Raw genomic sequence first — 13645 nt, 5'->3', positions numbered from 1 at the left:
AGATGTTCACCAACCGCCTTGCAATCCAAGTAATTGCTTTTCCCTTCATGATTCGGAACTCCATAGTCATAAAAATCCGGTAGCTCAGGTGGGATCGCACACCGGATCAACGCCCAGTTCAACCCTTCGAAAAATGCGTGCCGTTTTATCTCCGCCGCTCCTTTCTCCGTCCCTAACCGGTTCTCAGGTTCCTTCACTAATAACCCTTTTATTAGGTCTTTTGCTTGGAAACTCACATTAGGGTTATCAGGAAACTTCAAGCTCTGAAGCACCACATTAGCTATTGTCTCCTCATTCGTAGCCCCTTTGAACGGAGTTTTCCCATAAAGCAGCTCGTATAGAAAGATCCCAAACGTCCACCAGTCAACCGCTGCACCATGACCTTCTCCTTTAATGATCTCAGGCGCTAGGTACTCGTGTGTTCCGACAAAAGAGTTTGATCTCGCATCCGTTGGTTCCGCCACGAGTTGAGGCAATGATTTGAACCGCGCGATTAGGTCAGATTTCTTGAGTTTTTTCATCATTATGCGGTGTTGTTTCCCTTTTTTCTTGGTCCCGGATCCTCGGGAGAGTTTAGGGCGGAAACAAGAGGGCTCAATGCAGTTAGATCCAGTGCGGCTACCCGAAGAGAGTCTTATCGCATCCGCGTGAAGCGGAGATGACGAGTTTAGAAGCGTTGGACTCACCGTACACCTTAAGGAAAGATCAAAATCTGTCACCATTATATGTCCATCATCACGTACCAATATGTTTTCAGGCTTCAAATCACGGTATATAACCCCAAGCATATGTAAATACTCCAACGCCAGAAGGACCTCCGCCACATAGAACCTGTAGAAAAAGATATTAGCATTCACATGACAAATCATAAAGCAGAAAAGTTAAAGGCTAAATCGTACCTAGCTGCTGGCTCGGGAAACCACCTCCCAGGCTGCTTCTGCCTTAAGACATGTAAATCACCTCCCGGACAACATTCCATAACCAAACAAGATAAGTTATCAGACGTGAAGTGAGCGTATAACGTTGGAAGAAACGGGTGATCGAGCATTTTGAGAATATCTTTCTCAGTTTGAGCCCTAGACATCTTGTTCCTCCTCTCCAAGAATTCATTATCCATCACTTTTATAGCAAACAAGCAGTTTGTTCCTGTGAGCTCAGCTAGATAAACCGTTCCTATATCTCCACATCCGAGCTTCTTAAGAAGATTGAAATGCCTAAGACCCAATGAACCTAGCCCATGTTGTGCCCTTATATGCTGAATAGCTTCCCATCTCACATCCTTAGACATATGAGGTCTGTTTCCAAAGCTAGACCTTGTCATTATATTATTCCCCTGTTCTTGTTCTTCCTCGCTGATACTCGTGCTTGAACTGTTGTATCCGATACATTCCCCAACTTTGTTGATGTCATTGACATCTTCAGTTGCTGCTCCGTCTAAGCTGCGTTTGTTCGGAGGACTATCTGGATTCATCACAACAGATTTCTCACTGAAAGAACCAATCTCTACACTCTGTTCCGACATAAAGACAGAGTCTTTATGATCACCCCTTTTGCCAGGTAGAGAATCTTCCTCAGTGATCTCATTGTTTACGTATACAGAAACATCTTTGATATGTTTATTACCAAATGCAGAAACGTGAGAGGTCTCTGAATTCATCAAATCGAGGGAGCTTCTTATCTTATCAAGTTTGGTCTCTGCACTAGCACTGATCTCATGAGAGCTTTCATAGCTTGAGCTGGAGAAATCAGAAGCCAATTCATCTAAACAACCTTCTTTAACTCTTGTGTTCAGCTCAAGATCTGCTTCTACGATTGAATCTTTAGAGGGCTCCTCTTTAGCTTCAGTGTTCTTCAAAGAGAAATGGCATCTATGGCAGAGAAGTTCCTTTGCAATAGGATCATAGAAGCCATCTACTTCATCATACACATTTGTAGCCTTCTTCTTCAAGGAACCTTTGTTATTCCTTATTGCCGGTTTAGCTCCTCCTCCTCCTCGTGGAATGGTTCTGGTTAACTTAGCCACTCTCTTGCCGTTAACTATGGTAGAACTTGGTGTAGTAGCATACAACAGCCTCACTTTTCTAACTGATTTTAGTCCAACCACTGTCTTATTGTTCCCTGATCCAGGCGATGATGATGAACCAAAGCTCCTCTTTGCGACACCCAATTCTTGTTCGTCAAGAGACCAGTTCTTTTCTTTTTTTAGTATCGTCATCTCATCATAATACCGCTTTGATGCCTGGGAGTTTTGGCTTGAAGAATGTATCTTAAGTAGACGAAGCTGCTGCGATATACTATCCGTTGAACTATTTTGACCCTCGTCGAGTAACTCAACAAGAACTGCCTTTCCTTCTTCGTTAGCTCCACTTCCTGGTTCAACCAAAACCGAACCATAAACTGAGCCTCCAGTATTAGTCTTAGGGATCCGTTTGGTAGCTGCAGTTTCAGATGCCTTAGAGACGCATAAATCTCTCAAAGCTTGTTTCAATGTTGCTGGTTCCGCATTTCTCTTGCTAGGTGATCGAGGTCCCCCGGGGTTAGCGGGACTTTTCAAAGCGTTCCGTTGTAAAGGACCGTTGTTTCTACTGCTACTACTTGCACCAACTTGGTAAGAAGGAATCATTCCGGAGGTTCGAATACTTATGGACTCGAAAAGCTGGTTTATATCATCTTCTAGTGAACCTCTATAGCCTAACTTCAGTACCGGTCGCTCCAGATCCTTGTCGTCCACAAGACTTGATCCAGAATGTGGAATAGCTGGGGTTGACTTGGCGGAATAAACTATCGAGTTCTGACGGTCTTCTTTCTCTTCGACAATTTCACACTTTCCGGCAAATGAACCCATAACATTAAAGCTCAGTCACACAGCATCTTAGTAACCGTTGAAATGCGAGTAGTCTAACCCTGTCGATACATCTTTTAATCCCACACTCCTGAATTGATAACAAAAAAACACACAAGTTAAAGGAGGATTTATATTAAAGAATGGATTAAAAATCTTGTCTGATAAAAATTTAACTCAAGAGAACACAGAACAGAACAGAACAGAGCAATTTGGAAACAAGATCATCAATTTGTAGAATTTTATCAATGATTAAGGAACATAACATACGAACACTGTGAAACAGTCACATATCTGAACAATCTAGTCCCACAATATCTGCAACTGCAGATGGTTCTTAAATTTAAATTTATAGGTTTTATGTCTTAATTCCACAGAGATTATGTCAAAATTAAAAGATTCATTGTCTTAGTCAATCTTTTTCAAAACAAGAAATATGAATCTAAACTTAAGACAACCTCGTGTTTATATCATCTTACCTTCTAATTCTTCCATAAACAGGACATGTACTATTGCATAAACTCATACCAACATAAAAACAAAAATTCATGAAGAACTCTATGATGTTGATTAATGATTATGAACAAAAGTAAGACAATACCTGGAGAGATTATTGAAGAACTCTTTTGAAATGATTTTGACGAAGCAGAGAGACAAGAGAAGCTGTTGTTTCTGTCTCTTCTCTCTTTTTTCTTTTGTTTGGCTGCCTTGTCGGTATAATTCTCAAGAGGTTTAACACGAATAATTCTGCAATTTCTTTCTGGGCAGTTTGGAGAACAAAATAAAAGGGACCCATATCATATGTTTGTGGGTCTCATGTAACAACAAGAACGAGATTATTAAATATTTTGATTTATTCGATGGAGACTATATTGACATGTTGATCACTACTAAGTTTTTGCGTGTCATTATTCGTTGACATGTGTCTTTGAATTTTGTAACTCTTCAGCAAAAAGATTTTAATCTGTTTTATACGTAGATTTTGACCCATGTCATGTCACCTTGCAATGAAAATTGCAGATTCGTATAATTCATGCATCAGACTGGCTGTACATAAGTATTAGGAATTTTTCGAAGAGATGATTAAGCTTAAGAAAAAGGCGATAATGATGATTGACCTAATGTACATTTGGCAATAATGCTGGTCTTTCATCACTATAAGTCTAGGAATATAATTTTAATACAAATCACTTCGCTCGAGGAAAAAAACTTATACTGCTAGTAATGTTTCTTCTCTCTTGAATATTCAAAAGTTAAAAACAACATGAACTAATGAAAAAGTTTAGTACAGTAGTTTCTTAAAGCTAAGCAGATTTTTAAAATAATATTATAGTTTTCTTAAAGCTTAAAATGTTCGCAAATCCAGGAAGATCATCAATTAAAGGAACGGACCACAATAAATAATTCAGTATGCTTTTTAATATTAGTTAGGGTTGTCATCATGTTATGTAGGTAGAACATACCGAAATATCGGATTAATCTTAATTTTTTTCAAATAAACCAAACATAACAAACATACTACCTTTAATTAATACAAATATTGTAGGAATGTTGACCTTTTCTTGACTTGCTAATAAGCTTTTATTTTTAGTTAAACCACCTTCGGTTATGGTCAAATATTTAAAGCCCTTGAGGCAACACTGTGCAAAGCACTAAGTCTGCATACTAAGCCTCCAACTAATGTATGTACAATGAAAGTTATGTATGCATTTATGATTTTTAAGAAAAGGGCAACATAAAAATATATACAAAATTAGGCTCTTTTAGACATTATAATTGTTGTTTTAGATCCCTTTATTTTTTTTTTGTCTAAAATATTTTATACATTTGAAATTATAAAATGATTATCATTTATAAAAAAACAATATACATTTTAAAAACTTGTATTAAGCCCCTAGAAAGCCTCTGGAAAGGCACTGACCATCTTATTCATGATTCGAGAAGAAGAAGCAAAGAAGATGATAAAGGGCAAATGGTTCATGATTCTAGAAGAAGAAGATGAGTCAACGATCAAACAGAGTCATCAAGGAAGGAAAAGTGATCAATATAGAAGAGTTGTGACTTTAGTCATAACAAAGCAAGTGAAAAGTAACTAACCATTAGATTGTTTAAGCCAACAAGAAAGAGTGTTGTGTTGATTAAACTCTACTTAAGGTGTAGTTATATAAGAATTGTTAGTGTTTAAAGTAATGTGTTTAGTTTGCTTGTAAAACTAGCTAGTCTAGATGTAAGGGATAGTGGTAGTTGTCGTGTCAAGGTCTAAGTATGTGTCATATGTGTGTGGTAAGAAACCACTTTTAAGTATGTGTAAATGTTGCAATGTAAAAGTCATCCAAGTTATCTAGATAAAAAAATGTAATATTCGAGTTTCACTCTTTCTCTATCTAGTCTTTTATACTTGAATTGTATCTATGACTAAGACTATGTAAATCATAGAGAGTAAGAGGATGTACGTACCTGCGCTTGAATGTAAAGAGATGGTGAACCTCTAAAGTGAAAAGCGGAGGTACCTGAAAATGCAACAAAAAATCATATCAAAGCTTTACCACATCTTCGTGATGTGCATTTATCACATACCGAAGCTACATCAAAAACACACAAGTAAACCGATACCTCAGATCCTCATTAACTCCTTTTGAATCAGTTTGAAAACCTGAAATCACAAAAACAAGAAAAAATCATATAAAATGAGCAAATTAAAAGAACCAACGAGAAGCTAACTCAAAAGAAGAGACAAAATTACACCCGAAATTAAACGGCGACCAAGCCTAGGCTGCAACAGAGCTTCAGATAAATAATGACCAATCCAATTCTTGTAGCTAAATAAAACCAATAACATCACACTTGAAGAGGAACATATTATCTGCAACTATGAAGACACTATATATACCTTTATTTCGTGGTTTGAACTCTAACTTAAGAGAATGAACATATCCGAACCAGAGCTAAGCAAAAAAAAAAAGGGGCAAGAGGTGTGAAAGTACCTACCAATTTGTTAAGCCTCATCTGCAACAGAGCATAGCAAAACAAGGTGTAGTAGTAAGTAACAAGCAAAATAACCTTTTCTCGATTCCTCAGACTCATTAACTCCTTTTGAATCAACTGTTGAAAACCTGAAATCACAAGAACAAGAAAAAAATCATGAAAGGCAAAAGACACCAACGAGAAGCTAACTCAAAAAGGAAGATTAAGAAATAAGAAAAACAAGTTTAGTAGTAAGTAACAAGGAAACCATGCAACTTTTTAATTTTGATTCCTCAGACCCATTAACTCCTTTTCAATCAGCAATTGAAAACCTGAAATCACAGAGCAAGAAGAAATCATAACAAAGCGAAAGAACCAACGAAAAGCTAAATCCAAATAAAGATTAAGAGAGAATGAACGTCCTTACAAAATCAGAGCAGAGGCTAAACGATGACCAAGCCAAGCCTGCAAAATAAAACCCAACGTCATTCAATACTGACCCTAACTAAGAATGAACAAAAACAGATAAAAACTTTTGTAACAAGTACCTCGTCAACAATTTCCAAACTGATCAGCAGCTAAATCAGACACATGTACAAGGAAACCACTGGAAACAAAACAAAACAAAAAGCATAACCAAAATTAACAGTGAAACTAAGTTTTCATACAAAAGTTAAACTAGAGAGAAAGTTACATTTTAAGTAAGTACCTGATGATGTGATTCTGTCGACAAAATCCATTGAAACCTTCTCTCTTAGATACTCGTAGCTTTCTTTCACTGCCCCCATCTCTTCCTATCTTCTTACATGGATCACCATCGAGAAATGTTATCTGCAACAGAGCCAAGAAACATCATCCCTTTCTTATCTGCAACAGAGCTAAGCAAAACAAGGTTTAGTAGTAAGTACAAGTAAACCAACGAAAAGCTAACTCAAAAGAAAGAAGAGACAACGTCCTTACAAAATCAAACCTGAAATTAGACGGAGACCACGCCAAGCCCAAACTAAGCTCGCCGAGGAAGAATGGACCATCATCAAACTTCTTCAAAGCATTTTTCAAGTGATCGAAGACCGATCCTGCATCAAAAACACACAATCCAAGCCTGCAGCAAAATAAAACCAACATATCTGCAAGTTGCAACTATGAAGACACCATATGTAATTGTTCTAATCAAACCCAACAAATAAGTTCACTTTTTAGCTAGGAGACTACCTGTTCGTAGAGAATGTAGGGAATCAAAGCCCCTGTCCTCGAACCATTACCCTCGTTCGCTGCTTCTTTCTCCTGCAAAATCGTAAGGTGCAATGTATGTTAAGTATTGCTGGGGAAACTAAGAAGAAAACACTTAGAAAAAATGTTATAAAAATAAGAACAAACTTAGTATATATTGCAAGAAAAATAAAATAAAAGAGGATGTACGTACCTGAGCTTGAATGTAAAGAGATGGTGAACCTCTAAAGTGAAAAGAGGAAGAACCTGAAAATGCAACAAAAATCATATTAAAGCTTTACCCTTTTCATGATGTGCACATATCACATACCGAAGCTGCATCCAAAACACACAAGTTCCAACCTATAGTTCAGTGACAAAGCCAAGCCTGCGGTAATATTAAACAATGATCAAGCGAAACCTGCAGCAAAATAAAACCAATGTAAAGAGATGGTGAACCTCTAAAGTGAAAAGAGGATGTGCCTGCAAAATGCAACAAAAACCATAGAGAGTAAGAGGGAGCAGCTCATAAAGATATGAGCTGAAAAGTAAGAGAAGGTACGTACCTGAGGTTAAATGTAAAGAGATGGTGAACTTCTAAAGTGAAAAGTGGATGAACTTTTGTAACAAGTCAACGATTTCCAACTGAGCAGCTGAATCAGAACAAAAAAAACTACAGAGATAAGTTTATTTTTTTAGCTAGGAAAAGCCAAGCCTGCAGCAAAATCAAACAATGACCAATCAGACCCAAGATTAATATGTGACCAAGCTAAGCCTGCAGCAAAATCAAACGGTGACCAAGCCAAGCCTGCAGCAAAATTAAACAATGATCAAGCGAAACCTTCAGCAAAATAAAACCAATAACATCATACTTGAAGAGGAACATATCTGCAAAAGAAGAAAACAAGAGTGCCTTAGTGTATAAAGTGTATGGTTCCTTCTTTGTTGATATTAGGATTTCTTCGATCTACTTCATCCTCTAAGTTGCTCTATGTGTAGTTCCTGTTTTATAAAGCACAGAAGAACAAAAGCTTCAGAAATTATCCCCAAATAACACAAGATAAATGAGAAATCTTGAAACTATGAAGAAGACACCATACGTACCTTTATATTGTGGTGTGAAATCCAGTACTTAAGAACATGAACAAGATACTTGAAGAGGAAAATATCTGCAACAGAGCTAAGCAAAACAAGGAGCAAGAACAACATTTAGTAGTAAACAGCAAGTAAACCAACCTCAGACTCATTAACTCCTTTTTGAATCAGCTCTTGAAAACCTGAAATCACAGAACAAAGAAGAAATCATAAAAAAGAACTAAAGAACCAATCAAAAGAAAGATGAAGAGACAATGAACATCCTTACAAAACAAGAGCCGATATTAAAGGGTGACCAATCCATACCTGCAAAATAAAACCCAACATCATTACGTTCTCACCCTAACTAAGAAAGAACCAAAAACAGATAAAAACTAACACAAAAGGAACAAGAGACACATAACATCCTTACCTAATCAGACCTGAAATTTACCGTTGACCAAAACAAGTTAGAATGAACAAAAACAGATCAAATCCTGTAAAACAAGGTTTAGTACATAGATAAGCAAAACAGGTTTTGGTAGTAACAAGGTTTTGGTAGTAAGTAACAAGTAAAACCAACCTTAATTGTGACTCCTCATTAGACCCATTAACTCCTTCTGTTGAAAACCTCCTGAAATCACAAGAACAAGAAGAAATCAGAACAAAGCAAAAGAACCAACAAAAAAGCTAAATCAAAAGAAAGATTAAATTACGTTATGTCCTTCACCGGCGGTGATATTTAGGGTGAGAGAGCATGAACTCGGCGGCGCCGATGGAGTAGCGAAACGAGGACGTGTTTCCAGTGGCAAATCAAACGGTGACCAAACAAAGCCTGCAATATCAAAACAAATAAAAGCAGTAAACCCTAAAAACAGATCAAATAATGTAAAACAAGTATTAGTAGTAACAAGTAAACCCTAAGTAAGCAAAACAAGGTTTTTAAGTACCTGCTGATCTGATTCTGTCGACAAAAGCCATTGAAACCTTCTCTCTCTCTTAGGTACTCGTAGTCGTAGGTTTCACTTCCCCGATCTCTTACTATCCTCTTTCTTCCGACGTTCTCTCCTTCACCGCCGGTGATATTGAGGGTGAGAGGAGAACCGATAACGTTGGGGATTGACTCAAGACAAGGGGATGGAGAGATTGATCACGAACGTTGGGGATTGACTCAAGACAAGAAGAAGAAGAAGGAGAAGGAGAAAACAGAGATTAGGGTTTGATTTGGTTTTTGGTTTTCGCTTCCCTAAGAATAAGAATAACGAGAAAACAGAGAATTCTGATTATCTGAATGAAGATAGAAGAGAGTTAGAGAGAGTGGGTGCGTGAGAGAGTATTTATATGCAAAGGTTTTGTTGTCCAAGAGGTTAATTAGGTTTTGTTAAAATTTCCTTTTTGCTGTTTAATTAGGTTTTGTTTTCCATTCCTTTTTATGTATTTGGGAAAAAAATATGGAAATTTATTACAACGGTAACATATAGACGATCAAACTATCGACGATATTGTATCGAGGAGCCAAAAAACATAGGAACAGAGAGCGTAACCGTTATTGCCTCGTGTGTTTCTAGAAGTTACGAGACGATATGACACGTGGCAGTTTTGAGGATCCTTTCTCATAGACTCATCATAGTGGGCCTTAAACGATCCAATTCAAAAAGGAATTAAAGCCCGTTTGGTTGTAGTTTTAGAATTAAAGGTTATTAATAGTTTCTTTGAACAAAACTTAATGATTAGTGGATTACAATATTACATATTCTTTTTGTCCTATCGGGGGTTTTCTTGTTTTAACTGTGTTGTTAGCTTTTATATCCAAAGTTATTATGAAATTGGTTCAAATAAAAAAAAATCAACCAAACAACTCCTTCAAAGATATTTTACTTTATTCATCAATTTGACTAGTGGGCTGCTGAGAAAGTAGAATATTGATTTGATTTCTTTCTCTTTGCTTTGTGTAAATTAAAAAAAATAATAATAATAATAATCTCCAAATATGAAAGGTATCAACAAGCCGGATCGTACTGGAATTTAAATATGAATTGTCCATTTCACATCATCGACCAAAGAATATTAGACGCAGATTTTGATTTCGATTTCGGTTTCTCCACGAAACGGGATAATCTAACGGCTTAAAATATGCCACGTGTAAAGATTCCTTCTAGACAGAACAAAGCCGTCTATAAAAGCCCCCCACCTGACCAATCACGTTCCTCCGATCCGAGAAAGGAAAGCTAAAAAGACAAAAACTGAAATTAAATTAAAAACCAAAAAAGAGACGATTCGATCGCGTCAATGGCTGAAGAGAAGAGCTTCAAGTATGTGATCGTCGGAGGTGGTGTCGCCGCCGTAAGTCTCTCTGTTCTTTAGTTTATCGGAAATTGTGCTTTATCTTTTCGCTTACGAATCATTACCACTGTATAGTTCGCTTTTCGGAATCCTCATCACTCGAGGAAGTTTTCACTGATTGTATCTCTAGTCTCTAGATCTAGTCTAGTCTAGAACTAGGAACTATGTCTTACTTAATTCAGTTTTGTTCTTGTTGTTGTTTTGGGGGTGTTCTTGATATTCACAGGGATACGCGGCTAGAGAGTTCTTTAACCAAGGTGTTAAGCCTGGTGAACTTGCCATCATTTCCAAGGAACAAGTACGTTTCCTAGGACTTAGAACTTTATTTTAGGCTAGCTTCTTCAGGATTCTTGTGATTTAATAATATTGGTGTGCTTTTTGTGTTACACAGGTGCCTCCTTATGAGCGTCCTGCACTTAGCAAAGGATATATTCACCTCGACAGTTAATATTCGTTTCTACATCTTTGTTGATTTACATCAATTGAGTTTTAGTTTTAGTATGTGCTTGGTTTTTTTAATTAGATTATTGTTTTCATGGTACACAGATAAAGCTACACTTCCTGGTTTCTATGTCTGTGCTGGAAGTGGAGGAGAGAGACAGTTCCCTATGTGGTACAAAGAGAAAGGTAGGAGTGTGCTTTTGATTACACAATCTCTGTCTTTACTCTTATGTGTAATATTCTACGTGCTCATCATGTTTTTGCAGGTATTGAGCTGATTTTGGGAACAGAGATTGTCAAAGCGGATCTTGCTGCAAAGACTCTTGTTAGTGGTACTGGACAAGTCTTCAAGTACCAAACTTTGCTAGCTGCAACTGGTTCTTCTGTGAGCACAAAAAACTCTCCTTTTCCTCTTACTTTGGAATGTTCCATCCAAGTCCTCTTTTCTTGAATCTTGTTATAAGGAATTTGTTTAATTGTGCAGGTCATAAGGTTGTCAGATTTTGGCGTCCCAGGTGCAGATGCTAAGAATATTTTTTACCTGAGAGAACTCGAAGATGCTGATCACCTTGCTTATGCAATGGAAGTTAAGGAAAAAGGAAACGCTGTGGTTGTTGGTGGTGGTTACATTGGTCTTGAACTCAGTGCTGCTCTGAAGGCTAACAACCTCGACGTTACCATGGTTTATCCAGAACCTTGGTGCAGTAAGTGAATTCATTTTAAGCCAAACCATTAACATACAATTCTCATCGCTCTTTCTTTGCTTAGCATCTTTCCTTTTTGTTTTGTCTTTGAATAAAAGTGCCTCGGCTTTTCACCGCTGGCATTGCTTCCTTCTACGAGGGTTACTACGCCAACAAAGGAATCAACATTGTCAAAGGCACTGTTGCATCTGGTTTCAGTACCAACTCAAATGGAGAGGTTAGCTACTAACATCACTATTCAAACTTGACAAGCAATAGTTTTATCTCTTGACTGTTTCTAACAATATCACTCTATTGTATTAATGATGCAGGTCACTGAGGTGAAACTGAAGGACGGAAGAACATTAGAAGCTGATATCGTGATCGTTGGTGTCGGTGGTAGACCGATTATATCACTCTTTAAAGGTCAAGTTGAAGAGGAGAAGGGTGGTTTGAAGGTTTGTGATTTACATTCTCCATTATTCTGCAGTATCATGATATATTGATATATAGCATCTGAAGTATATAATTATTGTAACTCATCTTTGATTGCAGACTGATGCGTTTTTCAAAACAAGTGTCCCAGATGTATACGCCATTGGTGATGTAGCCACCTTCCCAATGAAACTCTACAACGATATGAGACGCGTTGAACACGTTGACCATGCTCGCAAATCCGCTGAACAAGCCGTTAAGGTAGTGATAACAAAAAGCTTCTCCTTCCAGTCTTTAAGTATAATATGAGTGAGTTGTATTGAATCGACTTGTATGATTTTGTAGGCAATAAAGGCTGCAGAAGAAGGGAACTCGATCCCGGAATATGACTATCTTCCATACTTCTACTCTCGAGCCTTTGATCTCTCATGGCAATTCTACGGTGACAACGTTGGAGAAACCGTAATGTTTGGAGACAATGACCCGAAATCGCCTAAGCCAAAATTCGGGAGCTACTGGATTAAAGAAGGGAAAGTGGTTGGAGCATTTGTAGAAGGTGGAACTCCTGAAGAGAACCAGGCAATTGCTAAGGTTGCACGAGCACAACCTTCAGTTGAAAGCCTTGATGTGTTGGCTAAGGAAGGCCTTTCTTTCGCCACCAAGATATAAAACAATTAAGCTAGTGTGAAGGCTTTGAGTTTGAGTGTCTTCATGTCATTTAAGCTATTATGATAACAGAGTGGGACATTATTTGTTATTGGCTTGGCTCGCTTTCTTCACATTGTTTGGTTCAGGAATAAAATTGTAAGTCATTCAATTCACTTCTCCAATCTTTTCTTTCTTCACATTGTTTGGTCCATCAAACTTGTTGAAAACACTTCAGATTGGTCATCAAACTTATTTACCTAGTCAGTGCATGTTTCTTGATTTGTCCATAAACATATATATACAGTTGTTACTATTATTCTCCCAAAAATTATTACCTATTTAGTTCAAGTTTCAACAACACTAGACTTTAAAAGAATTAACACTAACAATGTAAAAGACAAACAATGATCTAAAAAAAAGGGTCTTGTCTTTCTTAATTGTAATTGTTACCTGATCGAAACAACAGAATTGGACTTCTCACAAGATGCCCTCTCGAATCATCCCATTCCACAGAAGCAGACACAATCCCTCTCATCGTCTCATCCCAAACTCCATCAATCATAACCTTAAAATTATTCTTCTCTCCAGGCCTCTCGAAACTCATAGCCTTAGGCACAACCTCAACTCTCAAACCTTTCGGTGCCCAAACCTTAGCCACGTAGTTCGATGGTCCGTATCCGACGTTCGTCACTGATCTGTAAAAAACCTCTGATACTTTCGTATCCGTGGAACTCACTTGCTTGTGCATTGACGGGTAATTTAACCCGTCGGATCCTAACCCTCGTTTGTAATTCTCGCATCTGTATTCCGTCTTCGTCGTGTTGTTCTTGTTATTGCGGATTAAAAGTCCGATGCTTGTGCTGTTATACCCTTCTTTACAGAGGAATCTTAGGTATGCGTCCTCAGTGATCTCGTAGACTAACCCCGGGTGAATCGCTCTTCTCGGGTTTATTTGACCCGACCCGTAACTTAATTCTGCTTCGTCTCCTTTGATCCTCATTGGAGT

At 37.6% G+C, this 13645-nt stretch overlaps 2 protein-coding genes across 8 annotated transcripts in view; one reads left to right on the top strand and one right to left on the bottom strand.

Annotated features, from left to right (window-relative positions):
• The window catches only part of LOC104734387 (serine/threonine-protein kinase KIPK1-like), an 11060-nt gene extending 1680 nt beyond the window's left edge, over window positions 1-9380 (bottom strand). Inside the window, exons 1-21 of one of the 7 annotated variants that reach the window (XM_019234939.1) lie at window positions 9040-9380; window positions 8806-8924; window positions 8673-8723; window positions 8523-8586; window positions 8379-8416; window positions 8120-8292; window positions 7582-8017; window positions 7379-7436; window positions 7230-7282; window positions 7019-7090; window positions 6777-6908; window positions 6516-6673; window positions 6355-6413; window positions 6234-6271; window positions 6083-6138; window positions 5588-5955; window positions 5456-5495; window positions 5300-5352; window positions 3444-3602; window positions 900-2933; window positions 5-831 (exon numbers count right to left, since the gene is read on the bottom strand). In XM_019234939.1, the coding sequence (XP_019090484.1) occupies window positions 5-831; window positions 900-2845 (2773 nt within the window). In that variant the 5' untranslated portion in view covers window positions 2846-2933; window positions 3444-3602; window positions 5300-5352; ... (15 more) ...; window positions 8806-8924; window positions 9040-9380. Of the gene's footprint in view, window positions 1-4; window positions 832-899; window positions 2934-3443; window positions 4646-5299; window positions 5353-5455; window positions 5496-5587; window positions 6139-6233; window positions 6272-6354; window positions 6414-6515; window positions 6685-6776; window positions 7091-7229; window positions 7283-7378; window positions 7437-7581; window positions 8018-8119; window positions 8293-8378; window positions 8417-8522; window positions 8587-8672; window positions 8724-8805; window positions 8925-9039 lie in introns of those variants that run through there. The other 6 variants (XM_019234936.1, XM_019234938.1, XM_019234937.1 and 3 more) reach the window with 6 other exon arrangements.
• LOC104734386 (monodehydroascorbate reductase 2) lies at window positions 10293-12903 on the top strand. Its single transcript, XM_010453940.2, has 10 exons — window positions 10293-10432; window positions 10659-10730; window positions 10824-10875; window positions 10979-11059; window positions 11140-11258; window positions 11358-11577; window positions 11676-11794; window positions 11889-12014; window positions 12112-12252; window positions 12337-12903. Exons 1-10 carry the CDS (start codon window positions 10379-10381, stop codon window positions 12658-12660), a joined length of 1308 nt encoding a protein of 435 aa, XP_010452242.1. The 5' UTR covers window positions 10293-10378; the 3' UTR covers window positions 12661-12903.

The sequence above is a fragment of the Camelina sativa genome, chromosome 13 (assembly GCF_000633955.1).
Source record: "Camelina sativa cultivar DH55 chromosome 13, Cs, whole genome shotgun sequence".
Classification (NCBI taxonomy): Eukaryota; Viridiplantae; Streptophyta; class Magnoliopsida; order Brassicales; family Brassicaceae; genus Camelina; species Camelina sativa.
This window is presented reverse-complemented; position numbering and strand designations above follow the sequence as displayed.